The sequence below is a fragment of the Centruroides vittatus genome, unplaced genomic scaffold (genome assembly GCF_030686945.1).
Source record: "Centruroides vittatus isolate TY-2023 unplaced genomic scaffold, ASM3068694v2 contig_885, whole genome shotgun sequence".
Taxonomy (NCBI): domain Eukaryota; kingdom Metazoa; phylum Arthropoda; class Arachnida; order Scorpiones; family Buthidae; genus Centruroides; species Centruroides vittatus.
Window position 1 is genome coordinate 911486 of NW_027122577.1, and position 23435 is coordinate 934920.

At 31.1% G+C, this 23435-nt stretch overlaps 2 protein-coding genes across 2 annotated transcripts in view; one reads left to right on the top strand and one right to left on the bottom strand.

Annotated features, from left to right (window-relative positions):
* The window catches only part of LOC136983773 (histone H3.3A), a 235384-nt gene that overhangs the window by 24129 nt on the left and 187820 nt on the right, over window positions 1-23435 (top strand). The window lies entirely within an intron of this gene.
* Window positions 5730-23435, bottom strand: part of LOC136983751 (F-box/LRR-repeat protein 16-like) — a 29182-nt gene continuing 11476 nt past the window's right edge. The window contains exons 2-3 of the mRNA XM_067280591.1: window positions 8390-8538; window positions 5730-6937 (exon numbers count right to left, since the gene is read on the bottom strand). Coding sequence (XP_067136692.1) covers window positions 6789-6937; window positions 8390-8538 — 298 coding nt within the window. The 3' untranslated portion in view covers window positions 5730-6788. The remainder of the gene's footprint in view (window positions 6938-8389; window positions 8539-23435) is intronic.

Consider the following 23435-nt stretch of genomic DNA (forward strand, 5'->3'; position numbering starts at 1 on the left):
TGTATGTATGTATATATATAGCCTATGTATGGACAGTTTGACTTTTTTTTCCTGTACGTGTCTCGGTTTCTGTCAGAAATATTTAAATCTTGTGACACTATCGCTTGAGGTAAACCTGCTCTCTTACTTCATTTCCTATTAATAATTCATACGTCATAAATAGTTGGGTTGTTTTTAAAAGACAGAAATTCCTTATAATAGTGATGCGGAGGTGGAGTATAAACTATTAGTAGGAAGCGGGAAAAAAATTCCAATGCTTCCTCTTTATTGCACAAAACGAGTAATGGAATGCCATTAGATACTTTGTTTTCTATCAAAAAGTAGAAGACATAATTCAAGTATGGGATATATGCCAACTTTTAAAAATCGTGAAATATCGATTTCCTTTCTAGAAAAACGAATTCGTATATTTATACTCTTTGACCGTACGGAATTCATCGATCCGACCATGCAGGCTACCTCCAAAAGGGAGTTATGAGAAGTGTGTGTGTGTGGGGGGGATAAAGCCTGCAGGCATTGTGGCAAGAGAAAAAGAAGGCTGGATAAAACGCATGAAGGAATCACTTTCTTATTGTCATATCTTTCTTACCTCAGACAATGAACGACGACGAAATTGTCTTCCTTTTTTATACACGGTAGAAATTATTGAAAACAAAACGTATAAGACGGAACGATACGCGTAGAGAATTGCGATTACAGTTGCCGAATGGGATAGAACGCCCATTTGGAGAATCGATGGAAAATCTTGTTTAAGTCGAATTGCATTTCCATATCTTCGAGCATTTCTATTATTCGGACACTTTTTTTTATTGTATTTCTATACTTCTCGACTCCAATGGAATAAAAAAGAGAAGTAACAAATGGGAATTCCTCCGCCAGTGATTCACACATCTCCCTACTGTTTATCTTCATTACGCATATAACAAGCGAAGGCATTTTCATTTTTGTTTATGTAAACTTGTAATATAAATAGAAAACAAGTTTCTTTTCTTTATATAAGTAAAGAACGTATATATTTTATTATTTTACTTTATATACAATATTTACAAGCTATAAAGAGGCACCGCGGAACTATAATAAATAATGCAACGTAGACTAAGTGCCATAAAATTCCTTCGGTGATAATTCGATCAATTTTTAACAATAAATCGATATAAAATTTATTACTTATTTTAACCGAAAAATCGCCTCTCGTTTTAATGAAACGAGTTAACGGATTAAATATTTAATTTAATTATAAATCTGGATACATTACGGGGTCTTGTTTTTAGTAAACATTGTTGAATTTTTTATAAAGAAAAAAGTTAGAACAATAAATCCATAACACTGGCTATTGTGCGAGAAAAGAAAGAAGTAAAGCCAATTAGGAGAAGACGAGTGAATGAGGCAGCTTCCTAGCTGGATATTGCATTATCTAACAAACTTCATTTACTATATGTACTTTTGTTTATTATTTTTTAAGTCCCTGTTAAATGTACCATTAAATTTGTACGTCGGTATCCCATACGGTCGGAAAATGTCTTAATTACATTTTCGATGGCTTAAAACGATTGGAGCGAGATGGAACATTATCTCTGATAATAATAATAGTAGTAGATCTAATGCATTTTTTCCGATAATCGTCGTCTGGAAAGGAAAATAGATTGAACTCGTAGCCATTGTCCAGACATTTATAACAAAAATGTTAAGAGGCTGGCTGCGGGGACACTACGAGGACCCGTAAAGGACCCAGGACCCGCCGACGCAGCAAAACTAATAACCGTATTAAAGGGAATAAAATAGCGATAAATAAAAAGTTGGAGGGCGCGAAAACGATATTAGATGCTAAATGGAAGTAGATCGATAATAAATGGTGAGGAAGGCAGGTAATGATTGGACGTGGGGAAGAAATTAAAGCGGCGAGTGATTTTCCGACCAATGTCGGCGATTGCGGGCGAAACGAAAATTTGAAGAATTTCAAATTTCTTTTAGAAAGGAAAAAACGCCCAATATAAAAAATGGGAAGTTTCTGACAAAATTATAGACTGTAGAAGAGTATTTTGATGGCATTCCTCCCCGAAATAGTGTAGTTTCCGAGGGAATCAAAGATGGAAGAGAGGTGCTTTACGTCTATTGATTCATTTTTCACCATTTCTCCTTTTGATTCCTGAAGGAATCTCAGAATGCGATTATAAAATAATATTTATGGCAAATTACCGGTCGTCTTAATTTTAAAACTGAAATATTTAAAGGACAAATCTACTAAAATTAACTCGAATCAATTAAATACCTCTGGGGGTGTGCTCCGACATAAATATTTCGCGTCCGAATTCAATTCTAAATAATGCAATTTGATCACCAATTTTTAAATATTCATTAAAAAATCGAAAATTTATTAGAAAATGAAACGATAATAATGTTATCGATATAAATAATTTCGAAACGAATTCAATCGAATAAACAGAAAATTCTCTACAATTTAAATAAAATCATGAGCTTAATGTAAAATTCAATTCGAAATCATTTTGAAATTGTACATTAGTAAAAAGAAAAAAAAGACGTACAAAATTTTATAGCCCGAAGTTGAAGATTTTAAATTTAACTAAAGAAAATAATACATAAATATTATTAATAGATTTAATAACTTCTTTCTCGATAATAAGAATTCGATTTTCTTATTTAAAATGTTATTAATGCGACGAGTTCATTAAAAGAGAAAGAACTAATTGTCTTATCTTTTAAAATTTGTTTGTCGTAAAAAGAAATGCTCGCAAGTCGTGGCAAGATAATCACAAACGAGAGAGGAATTATGAGATTTTATTTTGTCTTTCGCTTTAAACGGGTGAGTGAACCTTCTTTTAATTTCATTTCTGACACTCTTCTCTGTAAATGGATTTTTTAATTTGTTTTCTGGAATACAAGATTTAATGTCCTATCCCGACACAATATTATTAGAGTTCCGTCGGATTCCCAAGAGGGATAAAGAGGCCCCCGCATAAAATATTTACAAGCATTCGTGACTTTACGATCTTTTTTATGCAAATCCGGGATTGGTTTATCTTCCGGATTTTCGAGATCTTTAATCGTTGTAATTTAAATATTCGACGAAATATCGAAGCCGTGTTTTAAAAGATGCTTAACTTGTTGCAAAGGGAAAGAACTCGGACGTCACTCGGAGCTCCCGAGCCACGTGTCTTAGTACTTCAAATTTCCAAAAATAACCCGAGACTAAAGTGATATAAGGTAAAGATGCAGTTTGAATGTCAGTTCGAAGTGGCATTTTCCTTCGGAAGTAAGATAAGTCTCGATAAAACGTTCTCTGAAGAATACCCAAGATGGTAGTAGAAGAATGACAGGAAGTTGACGGTCCGAGCACTTTTCAACTGCTGTGTATTTTTTTGTTCGGTAGTGATAATGCAATTATTTCACTCGGGTTCTTCGTATTTATAAAACGAAATTATCAGAATCACTTTGTCCTCTTACAGCTTTATCATTAAGAGAAATCCTTGGGCATAAATGGAGCGTGCACGGTAGATTTACGAATTGTGTTTTATTCGAAAATTCTGGGTTAACGTACTGTTTAGAATATTTCCATCGGCTTTTAGTGGAATTAGATAGTTTTTTCGCCACTGCCATTTAGCGTAAATAAGGTCCGAATTCATAAATCACGCTACTTCACCGTCGTTTACCGAAAGAGGTCTACGTGTTTTAATTCAATATAGATAACCCTTATAGATAGGACATCATTATGTTCTACGGCGTAGGCGAAATTTATTTTATAGTTCAACGAAACTAGAATGTCTGGTGATCCACTTATTACTATCTGGATATTTTCCCTTCCGCATTTGATACAGTTATTAAAACGGAGCCAATTGCTCAATTAATAAAGGACATCGTCGGGGGAGTTTTCTAATTCCCGTTGTCTTATGGTGTACAAGATGGACGAATGTAGTTAAAAAGTAGATCGAATACAAAAAACGGCTCGATCTCTTAATAAAGTACGACAGGTGTTTCCTTATCTCTTCGAGATTTACTTTCTTCAATAATGGCCGGCCATTCGATGAACTAAATCGCACATTATATAAATAACTCAAATCCGCTTTTCCCTCTCGTTTTCGCTTTAGGATACAACGAGAAAAACTGGTCGGTTCGAAAATTAGATGATAACTGTCTCGGTTGACAAATGTAAAGATGAAGAAAATGTGTTTACTTCTTATCGTTATCGGTTACATTAAGAGTAACACTCGATAAAGTTGCTAAACAAAGATGTCCTTGGCTGACTTGCCTCATTCCAAGCATCTGTTTCTACTTTGATCCAGAAAAGATTATTGTTTTCTTTTCTGTCTGCATTTGTTTGCTTCTAATTATATCGATCCGTTTTTCCTTAATGACGGCAATGTTTTCGATACACAGAAAACGTTCGAGCTTCTAATAAGTTACAGCCAATAAACGTTTGATTACTTATTAAATTTGTGAAAGTTTTTTTGAGTATCTCGGTTACGTTTTAAAATAATTTCGGCAGCAGAATTCGGCCTTACAGACACGTCTCGCTGGATATCGGTGATGTTGGGGACCAATGACCCTTCGGTAAAAGTTCTGGTAGTAGTACAGTCAGGTTTTTATAGCATTTCATACGTTGCGGGACCAAACGATTCTCTGTTACGACTGTAGAGAAGGCGGTTATGTTTGCAGATTACAAAATCTGATAATTACAACGGTAAACAATGGGACACTTTCCTATAGATAATGGCTGTAAAGTTTTTCTTCCAAAAGATTTTTTCTTTCCCCTTCAAGGGCGTACGATACTTTCTTCCTTTGATGTTCATTGTTGTGTTACCGAGAAAAATAAATATCTTATTAAAAGAATCATTTTGACCGTGTAATCGAAACTTTTCTCTCTTAAATTATCCGCCATCGTTTACTATCCGTGCAATTTAAGATAAGACCAAAAAATTATAGAAAAAAACTCTATCGTAATGATTCCGTACGTCGGGAACGAGTTAAGATTTTCCTGCCATCTACAGGCAGGAAATGTAATTAAAATATATTAAATAAACATGAAAAATTATACTGTTTTCATGATAATGAAGTTAAAAACTTTTTTCATATTCTCATTTCCTTTAAAATTATATTAATTGTTATTAATAATAAAATATTTCTCGAATTAGCAGAATTTTTAAATTAATTTATTTTACGATTTATATTATTTTAGTACAGTAAGTCCTCTACTTACGAACTTAATCCGTTCGTAGCGGTCGTTCGCAAGTCGAAAAGTTCGTAACTCGAAAAGACGATGTTTGACGCAAAAACTCAAATACAACGTTGTTTTTACAATTATGTAATGTTTAGACTACTTGAATAATGTTGAATTAAGATTGTTAAAGGGAAGTATAAATTCAAATCAATCGCATGTACATTATTTATTAAAATTATTCATTTAAAACAACTACAAATGTACTGTAAATGTTTTTAACGTAAAACTTCAAAAATAAACTTGACTGTACATAAAAAATAACCAACTGCACTTTAATAGTAAACAAATGACACCACACACGATTGACACACGACTACAGTCCAAACTCAACTAAGAGCCTCTCACGCTCGTGTTAACCCGCCGTCTGTCGGCTTTGTTCGTAACTTCGAAAGTTCGTAAGTCGAATGTTCGTAAGTAGAGGACTACCTGTACTGTACTGTACGTGTTTAAAATAAAGTGTCATTTAGTACACTTAAAAAAAAACACCAAATATATATTATTTATTTTTTTTATATATATATTTTATTGTTTCAATCTTTGTTCAAACATGACTTATATAACACGTGTCAAAGCAAATACAGCCTTTTGCAAAGAGGGGGTCATTCGGCAACAATCCTTTCATAACGTTCAAATATTCAAACATTCGATCCCCAAATTTTTACATAATTAACACTCACAAGCAAAGGTGATATTTAAAAACGCACTTTTTCGAAACTCTCCCACACAAATTGCAGCATTCCCGTTAAATACGATATGTAGACCTAAAAAAAAACGAAAGAGGAGGGAAATAAAAGTTAATGAATCGCTGCAATTTTTACTATTCTCTCTCGACTTCCTAAACTTGAGCTTTTTTTGTATTTTTTTTCTTTGTTTTTTATACATATATTTTTTAATTTTATTTTTAAGTTTTCACCAACATCTAGAGTGGAAAGTTGTGATGGTACAAAGCTTATTTTACATACATCAGCTCCGTTACGTGTAAAGCGAAATACAAGCAACAGTAAACACTATATAACGTGACCATTTGTTTTTTTTTGTTTAAAAAATTCCCTTAAAAAAGTCTTTGTACATAAACAAGGAATCCTTCCTTTCTAGTCGGAAACTAAATGCTTAACGTTAATAAAAGACAAAACAATTTCTCGTCGATATCATCAGACGTTTTGTCCTCTTTATTTTTCGGACTTTGTACATCTAATGCATTGTTTATGATTAAAATCGCGAATATACAAGTGGTGACTAAATCAGGCAAAATAACTGCTTCGATGTAAATCAAGGTGAAATCCCGTACCGAACTCTTTAAAATAACTTCTGATCGAAATAAAGCTCGTTTTAACTAATGACGAAGGTATTATTATTATTTTTTTTTTGCATATGTACTGTACTTCTAACAGAAACAATCTTCTTTTTTTGTGCCTTCCAACATTTTGCAGGGAAAATAGTAATAGAGCACATATTATTCACCTTCGTTTATTTATTTATTTAATTAATTTATTAAACCAACTAGTTACGTTTATTCCCGATTGTGGCAGGATTAGCAGCAGTTGTTTTAAACTGTTCATTCGATAATCAGACATTTGGGTAGGTGTTCGTGAAGGTAATCGAAAAGTTCTCTCGATGCACCCGGACAATTAGTTAGTTCTAGTTCCTGTAGATGGCGCAGTTGGATGAGAGACGACAGACCGCTCGACGTCAACAGAGGACAACCTAAAAGAAAGGAAAGAATAAAAAAAAAAAAAAAAAAAACTCGGTTAAAATCAATGAAGCTATTTCCCGCTTTTATTTAATTACGGCATTTGGTTTTGTTCGGGGAGGAAATTTATATCGTTCGATTCGAATTCTTTTGTTGGAGATGGCTTTGCATTTTGATGAGATCTGCGAATCACGTCACACAAAAAAAAAACATTTTTTTCTTTTTTTTTTTACCGGAGTTCGCGGAAAGCATTAACGATTATCCGAACTTATGTTTTTATCCTTTTAAACGGTATAAAAATGCATTTAAGTCAATTTATATATATATTTTTTTCGTTATTTTGAGGTTATAAATCTTTCATATTGTTTAACAGTGTATTGAAATAAAGAAAAAGGTATTATTGTTATTATTATTATTTTGATAAACACTACCCTTTCTAATTTATTTTATTACGAATATATCAAGTTGTGTAAGCGTATAATAAGTTATATATAATATCTTATTTTGTGCAAGTCATTTTTTTGTTCTCATTTATTTATTTATACGAATAATTTTATCTTTAAATTATAAAGTTTACAATATAATTTTAGGGTACGGTGGGCGCATTTCTTAAAAAATTTTTATAGACAAATTTATACTTGGAGGAAGGACTAACGACTGAACCATTGTAATAATGACTAATGTACTGTAAAATATTTAGGACGTATTAATGATAAGCTAAATAACGTTAAAATAATGTTAGTAAGTCTTTGTTCATGATAATAATTACACCGATGGTAAACATTATTATTACCGTGAAGGAAAATATAATGAAGTAAACTGAAACAATGGCTTTTTACTTTAAAGACAAAAATCCATCATTAAATGTATTATTTTGCTTATAACTAGCATAATGTAGACCCAGATATATATATATATATATATATATATATATATATATATTTTAAAATTTCTTTTCGGTAAATTACGTCTTACAGTTTAAACAATGTCATTCTCAAGTTTCTGTTAACTTTGTTTAATTGTATTTTCTGTATCCTTATAACGACTGGTATAAATTAGACAGGAAATATATAATGTGTTTATAAAAATTTAAAATGCCGAGCTTTATGTATGGAATATGAAATGATAAAGGAAACTGTCTGTAAGTTAGATTAAATCCGCTTGGAGCTGGTTTGATATGTGGAACGAATGAACGGGAAGAACACGGAGAGAGAAGATAGTAAATGTGGAAAAAGAGGCCGAGAAAGGTTAAAAGAAATGGAGGAGAGAGAACTTAAGGATTCATCATATATGTGAAAAGAATTATGGATACGGTCGAAACTAATAATAGTAAATTTTGATAATAAAAGTTTATTTATTACTATATCTTATACTCGGATACTTTACGGTAATAACAATAAAAATGCTTATTAAAGTTGCCGTAATTTTTAAAACTGATATATGTTTTAATACTGTATAATACTGACCTGCCACCGAAAGGATCTGAAGATTCCTCATGCTACATAAATGCTGTAGGCCAAAGTCTCGAACTTGTGAACACCATCGAATATACAGAGCGTTGAGATTTGCCATGGTGGAAAGATAACCCAGGCCGATGTCTGTTATGTGAACACATCTGTAAAAAAGTACGGATGGATTATGAATTTAAAGATATTGAATAGAAAATTATTATACTGCAATGGTTTATATTTTATCAAGAACTTCTAATTAATTCCAGTCTGATAAAGCTAATTATTTTGTCAATATTAAGGATCTTTTCTCTCTACACTCGCATTTTGTTCTAGATTTCTCGTATACAAAAATAGTTCGGTTTTAATTGGCTTCGTTACTTAATATCTTGCTAACTTAGTTCTTTGTTGACGTACTCCGCGCATCGATCTACAATCGTCGGTGTCTTATAATTATATCTTATATATGCACCAGTAGTAGAAGTTGAATTAAAAGCAATTCTTTATGTACTGTACGAGCGTACGCCAAGATTATTCAAATACCGGCTCTTTTGACTTTCATGCGGTTCGTGAGTTTATGGAGGATTTCTAGTACACTACGATAGCAATAATCATAAACACTGACAAAAGTTGCAATTTATGAACGTACGCCATCATTGTCTAGAAAGAGAGTGATAAAATAATGCCATTTAAAGCGAGCAAAGTGTCTATAATCACACACACTACGCTACAAAATGAAAAAAAGTTAAACAAATAGACAGGAAAATGATGCGGCATTCAATTTTACGATTTACAAAGTTCAGTTTTCTAAAGTATAAAATCAAATTGAACTGAATATAGCAACTTTAACTTTTTAAACACGTAACTCTAAGAATATCAATTAACTTGGTGTATTCGTGGGCTTCTATCGATAAAATAATGATTAATTTACAAATGTTCACTTCTCATTTTCGAATGACAATTTTTAAAAAATTTTTTATGACGTTAAAATATAAACGGAATACCCAATAAAAGAATTTCCAATTAATTTATTATACGACAGAAATTTCGTTTTTTCTCCCTCAGATGGCGCTCTAAACAGAACGACGCTGTTACTCGGTTGATTCGTATTTACATTATTAAAAAGAAAAAATACGTTTTAATATATTTTTTTGTCACAAATAACGGAGCACTTATCTACCGTTAAGCTTATTCATTTAAAGCCAACTGATGTATATTTTTTGAATTTTTTTAATCCTAGCTATTCGATTTTTTAAAACAAACTACCCCTGTATCATTACTGTAATTATCCAGTACTTAATTTATTAAAATCATAATATTTGAGAAATGTAAAATCCATCCGTAAACCAAGGCTCCGAGCAAAAATTCGGGTGGTAGGGAGGGGAAAAAATCAAATCGCGGTGACGTCACAGGCGCAATGCACGACCCGGAAGTAAAAGGCAAAAGTTGGCAGCTGCAGCTCCTCCTCTTCCTCTTTTCAACGATCGCCGTCATCGATCGATCCGGCAGACGAGCTGCTCTGGCGCCTATTCCGATCACGTGATTCGACGGAAGGTTTCATTCCTTACTCCGCCCCGAGGTTGTACGAGAAAAGATAACTCCGGAATTAGGGAAAAAATAAATAAATAAAAAAATGCCAAATACTAATTATTGAAACCAGTGGTTTAACGGAACGAAAGAAGCATAATTCGAGATACCATTTCCTTCTCTTCCTCCAAAAAAAAAGTAATTAATCGAATGGCGGCCTTTTCCGGTATTAAGAAAGAGTTGTTGCTTATCGAACTACGGTAAATGGAAGCTACCGCGTTGGGAGATTTATTTACAGTACTTTCAATTGAACTAGATAACTGTTTAGATCCTAACAATTCTCTTCTACCTCAATTAAACGGATTGAATTTTAAAAAAAAAGAAAGAAATTAATTAATTCTTGTCAATTAAAGATGGAGTCGTTTCGGCAAATTAAGTAAAATTTATTACTGTTTTGCATTCATAAATAATCTGTTGTAATTCAAAAGATGGCATCGACTTGGACGGGTGAATATTGTCGTTTATTATTTTTAAGGAGGAGGAAAATTTTATTGTCTTGTCCGCTTTTATTTTCTTAAACCGAGACAATTGCGTCAACTAATACTTTGTTTTGGACTTCCTCCAGATTATAAAAACACGAATTCATTTGTGTAATAATAAAATAATCATAATAATAATTGTTTTCTTTTATTCCAAAACCAGTTCGATTTTAAATTTTACATTTTAAACTCGGGGGGAGGGGGAGAAACAACCTTCGTTCCTTTACTTTTCCTGTCTTTTATCTAAGTTCTCCCGGAAAGTGCCACGGAAAAAATCTCTTAAGTGTAAACTTTCCCGAGTTATCAGTTAAACAAAGAGCGTGGGGTACGTGCGTACAGTCGAAACTTCCATTTAAGGATTTTTCTTTTGATTACCCTATCGTTTTTGCTTATGATCCTAGTCGACCCTTTTGCCAAATTGATTCCAGAAAAGAGATAGAATAGGCAAAGTTCTGTAATATATCTAGTCATAAATACCAAACCGCTCATAAACATATATATTTATGAGTATTTCTGCTCCGAATTCTCCTTTTTCTTTCGTCTGGTATATACGAATTTCCTCCTTTTATCCATCAGACATTTTTCTTTCACTCCCGTTAATCACTTGGGAATGGTAATTTGCCGTTGTTTTTAGGGGAAAACGTCCAAATAGTACGAGTAGCCTAACATCGGAAATTACACGTATTTGTTACTAAGAATAACCGAGTAAAATATTATTCTACATTCAATTTTTTTCGATTCATTACACCCGAGCGCAGTTTATTTCGGGCATTTTTTTTATTTTTTCAGCAGCTAGAAAGTTTGAGGAAGTAGATTACATCTATAAAAACATAAGTTTTTTTTTTTCTTTTTATCTTAAAATATGCATTGCATTACTATTGCTCTTCTTAAAAGAAAACATATAATCAAAAGTAGAATCTTTTACCGATAAAATTTGGTTAATGTTACCTATGGTTCCAAGATGGCGGCTCGTCTGATTCCAGCAAGGAAACAGTGGGGACGCACGTTCTAACCTAACCTATTCTAATAATTTTATTGGTAATAATTATGGTAATTTATTAGAATAGGTTAGGTTAGAACGTGCGTCCCTACTGTTTCCCTTCTTCTATTTGCTGGAATCAGAGACGAGAAGCCATTTTGGAACCATAGGTAACATTAACGTAAAACTTTAATCTGCAGCCTAAGATTTATAAAAGATAGAAGCATATTTTGGCTTTATAATACTATCGATACTCACAGGTTTATCACCCGAAAGAAATGCGCGATAAACAGTAAAGCTACTTTGTATTCCTTTCGATTAAAAGGGAAATACGTTTTTTTATTATCCTCCATTTCCTTCGCCAATTTGTTTTGGAATAAACTCAATCTGCTAATGGTATCCCAAAAATTGTGCATTTTATCTGCTATATTTTAAGATTACGTATGAGTTATCGTTCCCATGAATTTTTCATTTTCGGCTTTAAACATATTCTTTAAATTGAATATGGAAAAAGACGTCACGGAAAAAAGGCCAGCCTCGTTGGTGTTTTTCTCCGATAAAAAAATATATTCAGCTTTGTCGACTATATATATATCACCATATGTGCCTACGCCAGAAGCTTTAATACGATTAAAAAAGTTCATAGGCGAAAAATGCAATTCTGTACGAAGCGGTATAAACATTTTATTCTAAATTTTTAAATTTTAAACCTAATGGCTTAAAATGCCGATTTCTAAAGGTATTAAGTTATTGAATAATGCGAAAACGTTTACAATTTCCTCCATATTATTAGTTTTTTTTGGTTAATGTTACCTATGGTTCCAAGATGGCGGCTCGTCTCTGATTTCAGCAAATAGAAAGGAAACAGTGGGGACGCACGTTCTAACCTAACCTAACCTATTCTAATAAATTACCATAATTATTAGCAACCGAATTATTAGAATAGGTTAGGTTAGGTTAGAATGTGCGTCCCCACTGTTTCCTTGCTGGAATCAGACGAGCCGCCATCTTGGAACCATAGGTAACATTAACCTTTTTTTTTTTTTACTACACCGTCTTATCCGGCGGATATTTAGGTGCAAAAAAAAAAAAAATGCAAATGACAATCGCGATTAGATTAGAATTCTTCTTCTGGTAGATTATTAATAATTATAAATTTAAATATACCGAATTGGGAGGAGCCATTCGGTATTATTTTTCCAAATTAAGTGAGACCGGTTCCACATCTGCATTCCCCAGTTAACTATAATTAAAATTCCTCAGCTATTATATGGATAATAATCTAAAGTAGAATAAATTAAATAATGGCGGATATAAAGATAATTAAAAAAAAAGAAGAAGAAGAAGAAGAAACCACTCGTTAGCCGATGTGACCGATAGCGGATTGTTAATTCTTGCATCAATAGATTTCTTTATATCTTCAACCTCCATCAGGAGTCTTTGATGGGCTTTAAATATATAGCTCGACCTCCGCCCAATCGCGGGACACTTACGACAAGAGAAACGATGACTGTTTAGATACATGACTAAGAGAAAAGCAAAAATTACGAATAATTCTGAATTTCGGGGTTAAATTATGATTTGCCATTTTAAATTCGAGATATAATAAATTGCTGCTTGCTTCACTTTTATTGCGAAAGGATATCAAATTTCGTAACCAATTTCATTATATAAAACCACAAAACAAGCTATAAGTAGAACCTATATATAATTTTACATAGAAAGTAAAATAATTAACGTAATATAAGTATGATTTTACATAATTATTCTACATTTAAATTACTATACCGAGGGAAAGAATAATTACTTTGAATAGATGCAATTAAAAAAACGAATAATCGATTATGCTTTCAAATAATATAATGCACAGAAGCGCGTTATTCTACGGGTAAAAAGGGCAATTGTCTGTTAATGAGGGCCCTAACCAATCTTTTATAAGAAAAACACTGTACGTGAGGCCCCCTAATTCAAATTAGTCCGAGCCCCACGAAGCTATAAGGCGCCACTGACTCAAATAATTTTATAAGGAAAGGAGTAAAAGTTCAAAAAATTCCAGCTAGAAATGTGTATGTATATATATAATACACTCCGCGATAGTTACAACAGAATGGTTCAATCAATCAATTTAGCCTTAAATAGTTATTCTGCTTGGCGGTAGAAATTCAAGGACTATTTTATTTTTGGTTTCTTATCTCTTACCAGTCTTATAGCGTAAAAAAAAACGAGAGAGGAAAAAATATAGAATGATTTGCGTATTCTCACAACCTTCTGAAAGAATTTCCCTCGGGAATTTTATCAGGAAAAGAAAGAGTAGAATTGAAAATAGTAAACTCTGCAGAAATGCACGGTGGGCATATTGAAATAAAATAATGCCCGGGGAAGACAAGTTTTAGATTGCAAATGGGAAATACGCTTACCGTTTTATTCTCAAATAAATAGTATCTATTCGTTCAAACATACGCTACCGCCTCTTTTTTATTTTCGATACAACCTTCGCCGCCATTTAGCCGAAATATTCAATAAACTGGACCATAATCCTTAGAAGAAAAAAGAAAAGATAATACTTTCTTCAAATTTATTTTTATATAAAAGATAGCTTTGTAGACATAGATAAAGTATTGCGTTAGTAGAAGGAGAAAACAAGATCGACTTGTCAAACAGCCAAAAGATTTACAAGAAGACTGACTAATCATTAGAAAAACCCGCTTTCGGGAAAACACTATCACTCTATTTCCATTTTTTCCTTTTCTTTCTTCTTTTAATTTGGTAGAAAGTGATAAATTTTGGCGTCGTTTTGAAGAAAGTAATCAATTTTTGTTAGGCAAATGCTATAAACTGGATTGCTAATCTTCATTTTGACAACCGAATACAAAAATCTCTTCGAGAATTTCCATAAAGAAAATGCCATCTTAATTAAAATCATCCACCAGAAGAAGAAGAAGAAGAAGAAGAAAAAAAAAAAAAAACCCGCTTAATTTCATTTCTGAATCATTAATCCCGAATACAAAACAATATTTAGCTTTATAAAATGAGAATTTATATTCGTGATTTTGGAAGAGGGGGAGAAAAAAACACGGCCGTTTTCAATTACACTAAATTAAATTTCGAAACACTCGGCTATAAGCATTGTTTAATATTCGGTATAGTTACCGCATTAAATATTAAATTATAATAAATTTGTAATAAATGTGTGTGTGTGTGTGATGCCCTTCTCGTAGAGGTAGATAGATAATCCACCTTTGCAAAAGAGCTCCATTAAGGATCTCCTCTCTCTCCCTGACAGCTCCTAATACTTGTAATAAAATAAGAAACAACCGTTAGGAAATCCACTAAACTAGTGTGTACCCTTTATCGGGTGATTGTTCTATGCCCGATACAATTTCTTACGTGACTAGATGAATAGTTTATCGAAGAAAATCACTAATATCGCGTGAAGACCAATACGAGTTAACTTTCGGCGCTAATTGAAAATTATATATAAAATATATTTTTCCATATAAATATAAATTCGTACGAACGAAATAACTTTCTAAATGGAAAAGATTAAATCATAAAAATAAATAAATAAATATAACGATAACATTGGTGTGACCTTGGCTTAACTCTAGGCGAATATTTTTTTTCTTCCGATATTTAATTTATTACGCAACGTGAAAATAAATATAATACGTTTGGCATTCTTCCTGTTTTTAAATATTAAAAGATACAAAAATTTTATTCTACGTAAATAAAGCTTAAAGCTTTCGCGTTATATCGAATTTCTTATTAATTATATTTGTATGTAGAAAAGCGTATGTTTTATTGTACCGTATTTATTTATACGGTAGTAACGTTTATTATTTCTTTTAAACACATAAATACATAAAAATCTCGAACAATTTCAAACAACGAACTATGCCTAACCGCTACTACAATATTTTAAAGTAGAGCTTATCCGAATAACACGCATCTTTTAAGATTCGTTAGATAAATTTTTTTTTTTTAAATAATTTTAACTATTGAGTCGGTGCTAAAGTATTTGCATTACGTTTACATTTTTTTTCCTTCCACATTTCTATTTATAAGTATTACCGTGTGCAGATGCAAACTTCACTCGAAGAGAAATAACCAGATGTGAAAACTTACCACCCCCTTTGGAAATCTGATTAAAGAAAAAAAAAAAAAAAACATTAAAACTCTTTACAGCACAAAATATATTCTAACACCAGGAAAAATGATGCATCGTTCTATTTCTTAATCCATTTATTTAAAAAAATCACTTTATTTTTTTCATGGGCAAACATTATTCGACAGCGTGTCGTAAACTCCTCTTAATTAGAACGGGGTGGCTTAGTTGTCCCGTTACCAAACTTAATTTGATTTTAAATATTCTTATTAAGCAACACGGTGTTGTGGGGCTGTTTAAGCATCGTTAGACTGTTTAAAATATACGCACCCTTCAACTTTTATTTTTATAGGCTACATTTAAGAAAGAATTTAAAAAAAAAAATAAATAAAAGGAAATAGCTTCAACCTCTTCCTTCTTGAAGAAATCGTTCCCAAATTAAGAAAAAGAATAGCGAATTTCGAATTTCGTTACTATAGAGTGTAGGAAATTAATTATATTTCGATGTTTAAAGTCGTATTTAATCACGAACCGTAGCGTGCTTGAAGAATCGAAAACGCGATCTGGTTTGTCTCCCAAGGAGAAATTAAATATCGAGACATTAAAAGTTTCTTAATTATAAATTTCTAAATATGGATCCGTATAAAATGTTTTCATTTGATTTCAAAAATCTCCTATCTCGATTTAGCTTTTATTTATTTATTTATTTATTTTTTAAAAGTAATAATAATGGCAACTAAATTTGATTACGTGTATTAAGTGGAGTAATTTAGCATTAGCGCGCAATTAGCATTTTTTCTGCACTGATTAGTTCTAGTTTAATATAGCTTTAATTGCAAAACGATGTACCTTGCATGCAACGTTTAACGTTTGTATACGTTAACACTGTTTTAACATCTAACTCGAATAATTTCAATAGCAACAGATATTGTAATTTATGGAAGAAACGTGCTCTCTCCTCGTTCCTTACGTAATCTAGCAAATTAACTCGAAATCTGATTATATTCGGTGCTATTTTTGCTATAGATCATTTATAGTTGGCTCTAGAGAAACTAGGCTATACAAAACTAACGCCAGCAATAAATTTAAAAATTATTCTACACCTATAATTATGACGAATTACGCGACTAATATAGATTCTCTTTCGATTTTCATTAATTTTAAGTCGTTTTTAAATTACTTTTTTCGTTAAAAGTAACTTATAAAGAATTAAATTACACACTTATGTGTTATATAAACACATAAGTACACGTATTATATATTTTTTAAAATGTACTATATGTAAAGCTTATATGTTTTATCTATATAATGTAAGAATAGAATTTTATGAGGATTTTCCATCTAGAATTACATACCTTCGATTCTATTTCTAAATGGAGTTATATATATATATATATATATATATATATGTAACTCCATAGTGATATTACTATACACATACTGCACTAACTCCATTTAGAAATAGAACTAATTCTAGATGAAAAATCCTCATAAAAATCTAGACTATACTTATATATTCACTTAAAGATAAAATATATACACACACACACATACAGTATATAATAACTGCATACAGATCCATACGTATGTAAATGATATAGGCTATGTTTACCAGAAATTATGACTCAACAAAAATAGAAAATCATGAATTTACAATAAATCTAAAAATAATACTATGCAATATTGATTTTTAATTAGCCATAAAATATCTATTTTTAATACGAGAAAACAAATCGATTGCATTAATATAAAATTCGATTAGAATGCAGATTATATGGGAATTTAAAAATATTTTGAACTTTCGTGTCATTCAATCGCCAGGCAACTTGTATCGATTTTTCCTTTTTTTGCGGTAGACCTACAATAGTCTAAACTGAAGAGAAATATAACGATTTAGTGAATGGCACTTAATACAAAACTCTAAAATGATCTATTCGCAGAAAGTCTATTTCGACACAACGAAAATTATAGAGAAGTTTGCGTGTAAACAGCTGCAATAATTCATCGTTATGCACAGTATACAGTTCCTCTGTAAACGTGATAAAAATTTGAGAAAATTGTTTAATAAATCCGTTAAACATTTAGAATGTTGCACGTTAATTCGTTTCCATAGACTAGATTATTATTATTATTATTAATGTTCGCAAGATGTTAACATATTTTCTAAAAATATAATAATTGCTGAATTATTTTAATTCGAGTTTATATGTGTGTGTGTGTGTGTGCTATGAGATTAAACAGCTATTAAAGAAATTAAATTTCCATATCATTAAAACTGTTTTAAAATAGTAAAACTATATTTTTAACATTTACAAAAATGATTCGAAGTGGTTTTAATTATTTTTTTTACTAAATTTCTTTCAGTTTCTTTTTTTTACTTAAAAGTTTGACTTTCGAGTTTAAATGTCAAAGCGTTCTTAAGTAATCGATCAAACCATTGGATGAAAAGTTAAAAGGAAAAAATAGAAGCAATCTTTTCGGTTAATGTTACCTTAGATGCCAAGATGGCGGCTGGTCTCTGATTCTAGCGAGGAAACAGTGGGACGCACGTTCTAACCTAACCTATTCTAATAAATTACCATAATTATTAGCAACCGAATTATTAGAATAGGTTAGGTTAGGTTAGGTTAGAACGTGGGTCCCCACTGTTTCCTTGCTGGAATCAGAGACGAGCCGCCATCTTGGCTACCTAAGGTAACATTAACCATTTTTTTCTTATTCTTACATGTTAGATCTAGGAGGAAAAAGTTTAAACAAATTATATTTGGAGTAAAAGAGTTAGAAAAATCATTAATTCGTTTGCAATAAAAGAAAGCGCGAGTCAATTTATCGATATTGATTATAAAAGTTTGAAAGTTATTCAACAGGACGGATCGATAAAAGAAGAAGAAGATGATAAATTCTCGCATTCCTTTATCGAAGTAACAACGAAAATGCGCAAACAAATGCGATTTTTCATTCCAGAGAATCTTTAATTATAACTCGAGAAACATTAGGAATGATTGGTGAAGAGGAATACAACACATTTTCGCGCGAGTAGCGATAAAGAAGAATGCAGTTATTTATCGTGACAGATTTTTATCCATTAGCCCAACTTGTACCGCCATTGTTAACTTTAAATCGTGATATGTGATAATGAGTAATATAAGCAGATCATTTCGATGCGGAAGGCAATTATCTGGCTCTAGATTGCCAGACTAGTTTATTGTAAATGCACATTCTTTAATATATAAATTCCTTTGATTCAAAACGAAATTTAACGGCAACTTTATTTTTATTTTTGATGATTTATTTAGCTAATACACTTAAACATTTTTTTGGTAATACGTGAACACGAAATAGAAAAATTTCGATTATTCTTTTGGGGGGGGGAATTTCAAATTTTAATGTTTAATATTTTTAAAAACAAGTTTGCAAAGTTTACATTTTCGAACAAGTAATAACAGTAAAAAAAGAAAAAGAAAATAAATGCAATTCTTTGTCTTTACGAATTTACATCGATTCGTACAAAATCTGTGTTTTGGTATTAGATAATTTATTAAGGAATTAGATATATATTTAATGAAAATGTATAAAAATATAAATTATTTTTAATTATATCATCATCCAAAAGTTGCTTTTGAAAGAACACGAGGAAGGAAAATGGAGATTTCAATAGAGAAATGACAAATAATCACGGACAGAAATTTTCGGTTAATGTTACCTGTGGTTCCAAAATGGCGGCTCGTCTCTGATTTCAGCAAATAGAAGAAAGGAAACAGTGGGGACTCACGTTCGAACCTATTCTAATAATTTTGTTAGTAATAATTATGATAATTTATTAGAATAGGTTAGGTTAGGTTAGAACGTGCGTCCCCACTGTTTCCTTTCTTCTATTTGCTGGAATCAGAGACGAGCCGCCATTTTGGAACCACAGGTAACATTAACCAAATTTTCCAAGGGGGACAAAACTTGAAGACAAATAATTACATCAATAAATTTTTATTTCATTATTTAATTTTTTGGGTTTTTCATAAGTACTGTATTAAGGTTTCACGCAACACTGTATTAAGGTTACATATCTAAATCACTTTTACCATTATAATTTGTGGAATTTTTTACTCGATTCCAGGAAGGGGCGAGTGCCCAATTTACCTTTTTTGTGGCTGCCCATGCAAATAAGCCATTTGGATCGAAAAATGTACCGTATTCTGTAATCCACCTATCCGGATAAGGCCTAAATAACACATATTAATTTTTTCCATAGACGAAGTTAATTGAGCCTTAATTTATTTTTATTCCACTTTCTGTAGGAAAAATGTCGGATTCAAACTGAATTTAATTAATAACTATTATATATATTAAAATATGAAAGCTTTTACAATCTCTATTTAATTTCGGTATGTAAATACACAATATGAGATGAGAATGCAGAAATCCGAAACAAATTTAAATTATTTATAAATATATGAGCGCGATATTTGCATATTTAAATTGTACGATTTATTATTTTTTAAAAAAATGATCCTTTGTTGGACGTTCTAACCTGCATAATAAGTTTATTAAAGCCATGTCCGAAGAGATTAAATAGAATAAAAATCAAAATTAATTGAATTTCGCGGTGAAATATTACATTTCACCATTGCGAATAATGAATGTCTTCCGGAATGTGCAACAAACAGTATCAAAGTTTCCATTAATATGGAAGAAAAATAATTTTTGTTTACAAAGGAATAAAACGTAGATAATTTTTTTTTTTCAATTCCCGGATAGATTAAAATAAAGGAAAATATATACACATTTGGCAAATAAATCCTAAACTTATGAATTTTAATAGTGCTTAACGTTCAAATGTTTGCACTCCAGAAAACAACGTTTTCGATTAAATTATTTAAATATTTAAGGCGTATTCTGTCATTAAGGCAGGATACAATTATAACGCAGAAGGAATTATATTATTATATTGAAAAGTATAATTTTAATAGCTTTTATACCACGTATTTAAATAAACTGAAACTGCGTGTACAAATTTTTATTTAAGCCAAGTGATCATACTTTTCCGGCTTTTATATAACAGAAGAAAAGCATGGCGATCGAATTTTACGTTTTTTGGAACCTTGAAAAGTTAGGGAGTGTTTTCTATACTAGTATGTGTGGGGAGCAAGATTTTGTTCACCCAATTTGAAGCTTAATAACTCTTGTTCCTTTCGTCAAAAATTTCCGAAATTTTGAATGGAGATTTGTGTATTAGAGGCATTGATGCTATTAAATTTTGGTGGTTAAAGGTCGAGGGAGTGATGAGATAGAGAGTGGTTTGTGTGTCATATCTCGCACTTAAGATTTTGTTCCTTATTAGGGTTAATGTTACCTATGGTTCCAAAATGGCGGCTCGTCTATGTTTCCAGCAAATAGAAAAAAGGAAACAGTGGGGACGCACGTTCTAACCTAACCTAACCTATTCTAATAATTTTGTTGGTAATAATTATGGTAATTTATTAGAATAGGTTAGGTTAGGTTAGAACGTGCGTCCCCACTGTTTCCTTTCTTCTATTTGCTGGAAACAGAGACGAGCCGCCATTTTGGAACCATAGGTAACATTAACCCTTATTAGTATTTACAATTTGTTTTCTAAATGAAACTCATCTCTACCCTCAAAATTAATCTTTTTGCCATTTTATAATAATTAATAATATAAAAAGTTTTTAAAATAGAAATCTCATAACAGATGACGCTACACGCAATCTTAACTTTTTTTTCCGGGAAAGTTACGCAATTCGCTACTGGATATTTTCATTAAGCTAGGCGATTTTTTTTGTTTCAAAGTTCTTAATATTTTATTAGTTAAATCTATTCATTACTTTATTGCATATCGTTGTTATTTGATAAAAAAAAAACATTTTTCCTACAAATTTTATAATTATAATAATTAAGCTAATCAATAAAATGCAAACCGTTTAAAGTATATAACTCGACATTAAGATGGATTGAAGTGTCAGAAAAGGCAAAGTGCTTTTGAAAATAGCGGAATTCGGGTAATTCAAACGGGGTAATAAATGAATATCCTTTGAGAAAGAATGGTAACTCTCTTTGATCTCGTGACCGATTTTTTCGGAATTAAATCATTCCCACTAACGGCATACTTCACATTTTGAAAATATATTTCGATTTAACAATAATATGTAAAATCTAAATACATTTTCATAAAATATGAAACGTAACATTTAATCTAATTCTAAAAAAAGTATAAAAAAAAAAAAATTGGTCACGAAATCGATGTGTCATTTATTTATATATTATTTAGAACATGTAAAAACGATTGCCGAATGATGAGTTTTGATTAATTTTTTTTAAATAAATACGCTAAACCCTCGATATAGCGAACTCTCAAACGACTATTCACTATATCAAGAATTACATACATACTCATTATGTATACATAAAGAATAGTAAGTGCCAACAAAGTTATCAAAGGTTCACTACACGTCGAATTTATTCCATACGTTGCAAATATTTTCCTATCGAAACACTGTGTAGTGGTAAAACATACTTTAATAAAATGACAAATAAAACAACCTATTAAACCCTTAATTCGGCTTTCGGTTCCGTTTAACTGAAATGTTCAATTTTCCATCACAAATTTCCGAATTTTAAGTGACTTAAATAACCGAATTAAAATTGGTTAATTAGTCAGAAATTGAAAATGCTGCAATTGGATTATTTCCGTAATTTATTTATTTACCCGATAAATTTTAAAGTAAATCTGGTATAAATTAAATATCGGTGTAATTATTAATTATTGAAACGAATAGTGTTATTTTTATACCGTATGTAGCGTAAAAATACTGTATATGATATTGTATAAAGTTAAAATGTACTGTACGGTACGGTATATGTTTGGTATGTGTAGTATATGGTATTTGTATGTATATATGGTATATGATACTTTTAGATACAGCAGTTATTGTAATCACGGATATTGTTATCAATCGTATAATGTTATCGAAGTTAGCAGGCTCCAAAGCATAGAAGTTAAAATACACTTATTGTAATCAAAGTTCTGTTATCGTTATCATCATCATCGGGCAAATACCCGAAGCTAATGATAACGATAATTTACCTATATAATAGGCATTTTTTAGGCCATCTTTTCACGCTAACTATACGTGGCTGAAAGCATTCTATTTTTCTTTAAGCATTAAACGTTAATTATTTTTTTAATTATTTGTTCGCAATACAGTCGTTTAAATTACTAACATTTCTTAGATTAATTACTATGTAGCTATTGTTAAAGACCATTCATAATATTTAATCAATATTAATAATAATAATAAATTAATCTTTAAGTTATATTTTTTAGTTTTAACGTGTCTTTTTAATGTCATAGTCAATAAAAACAAAATATTCATTATTTGTTGTTTTATTTAATTACTTCGCTTAATGTTATCAGTCGGTTATTATCGTTAGGCTATAGGGCCATAAACATCATAAAAAATTATTACATTAAGCTAATATTTATTAGCTTAATGTAATAAATTTTGTAACAACTATACGTTATAGTTTATATTAATGGTATGGTTGCGCATCATTAATATTAATTAAGATATAAATCACCATTTTAAATCATATTTTAAACGCATTTTAGTACAATTCTTCGAGTTTATTCTAGATACTATTCAATATTTACAATGGATTATTATTAAATTAAAAAAAATTACTCGCTTCGACAGAGATTTAATCACATTGCCGCTTGCCGGGAGTGTGCGTCACTATCACGCTTTTCCTGGTCACGTGAGCACAATTCAGCATCCCTTTTCCATCACGTCAATTTGAAATTTCACACAAATTGTATACTATTGAGATTGACTCATTCGGTTTTTCATTAGATACAATTTTTGCGTAGGATTGGGCAAAAGATCGAAGATGGATTAAGGGAAA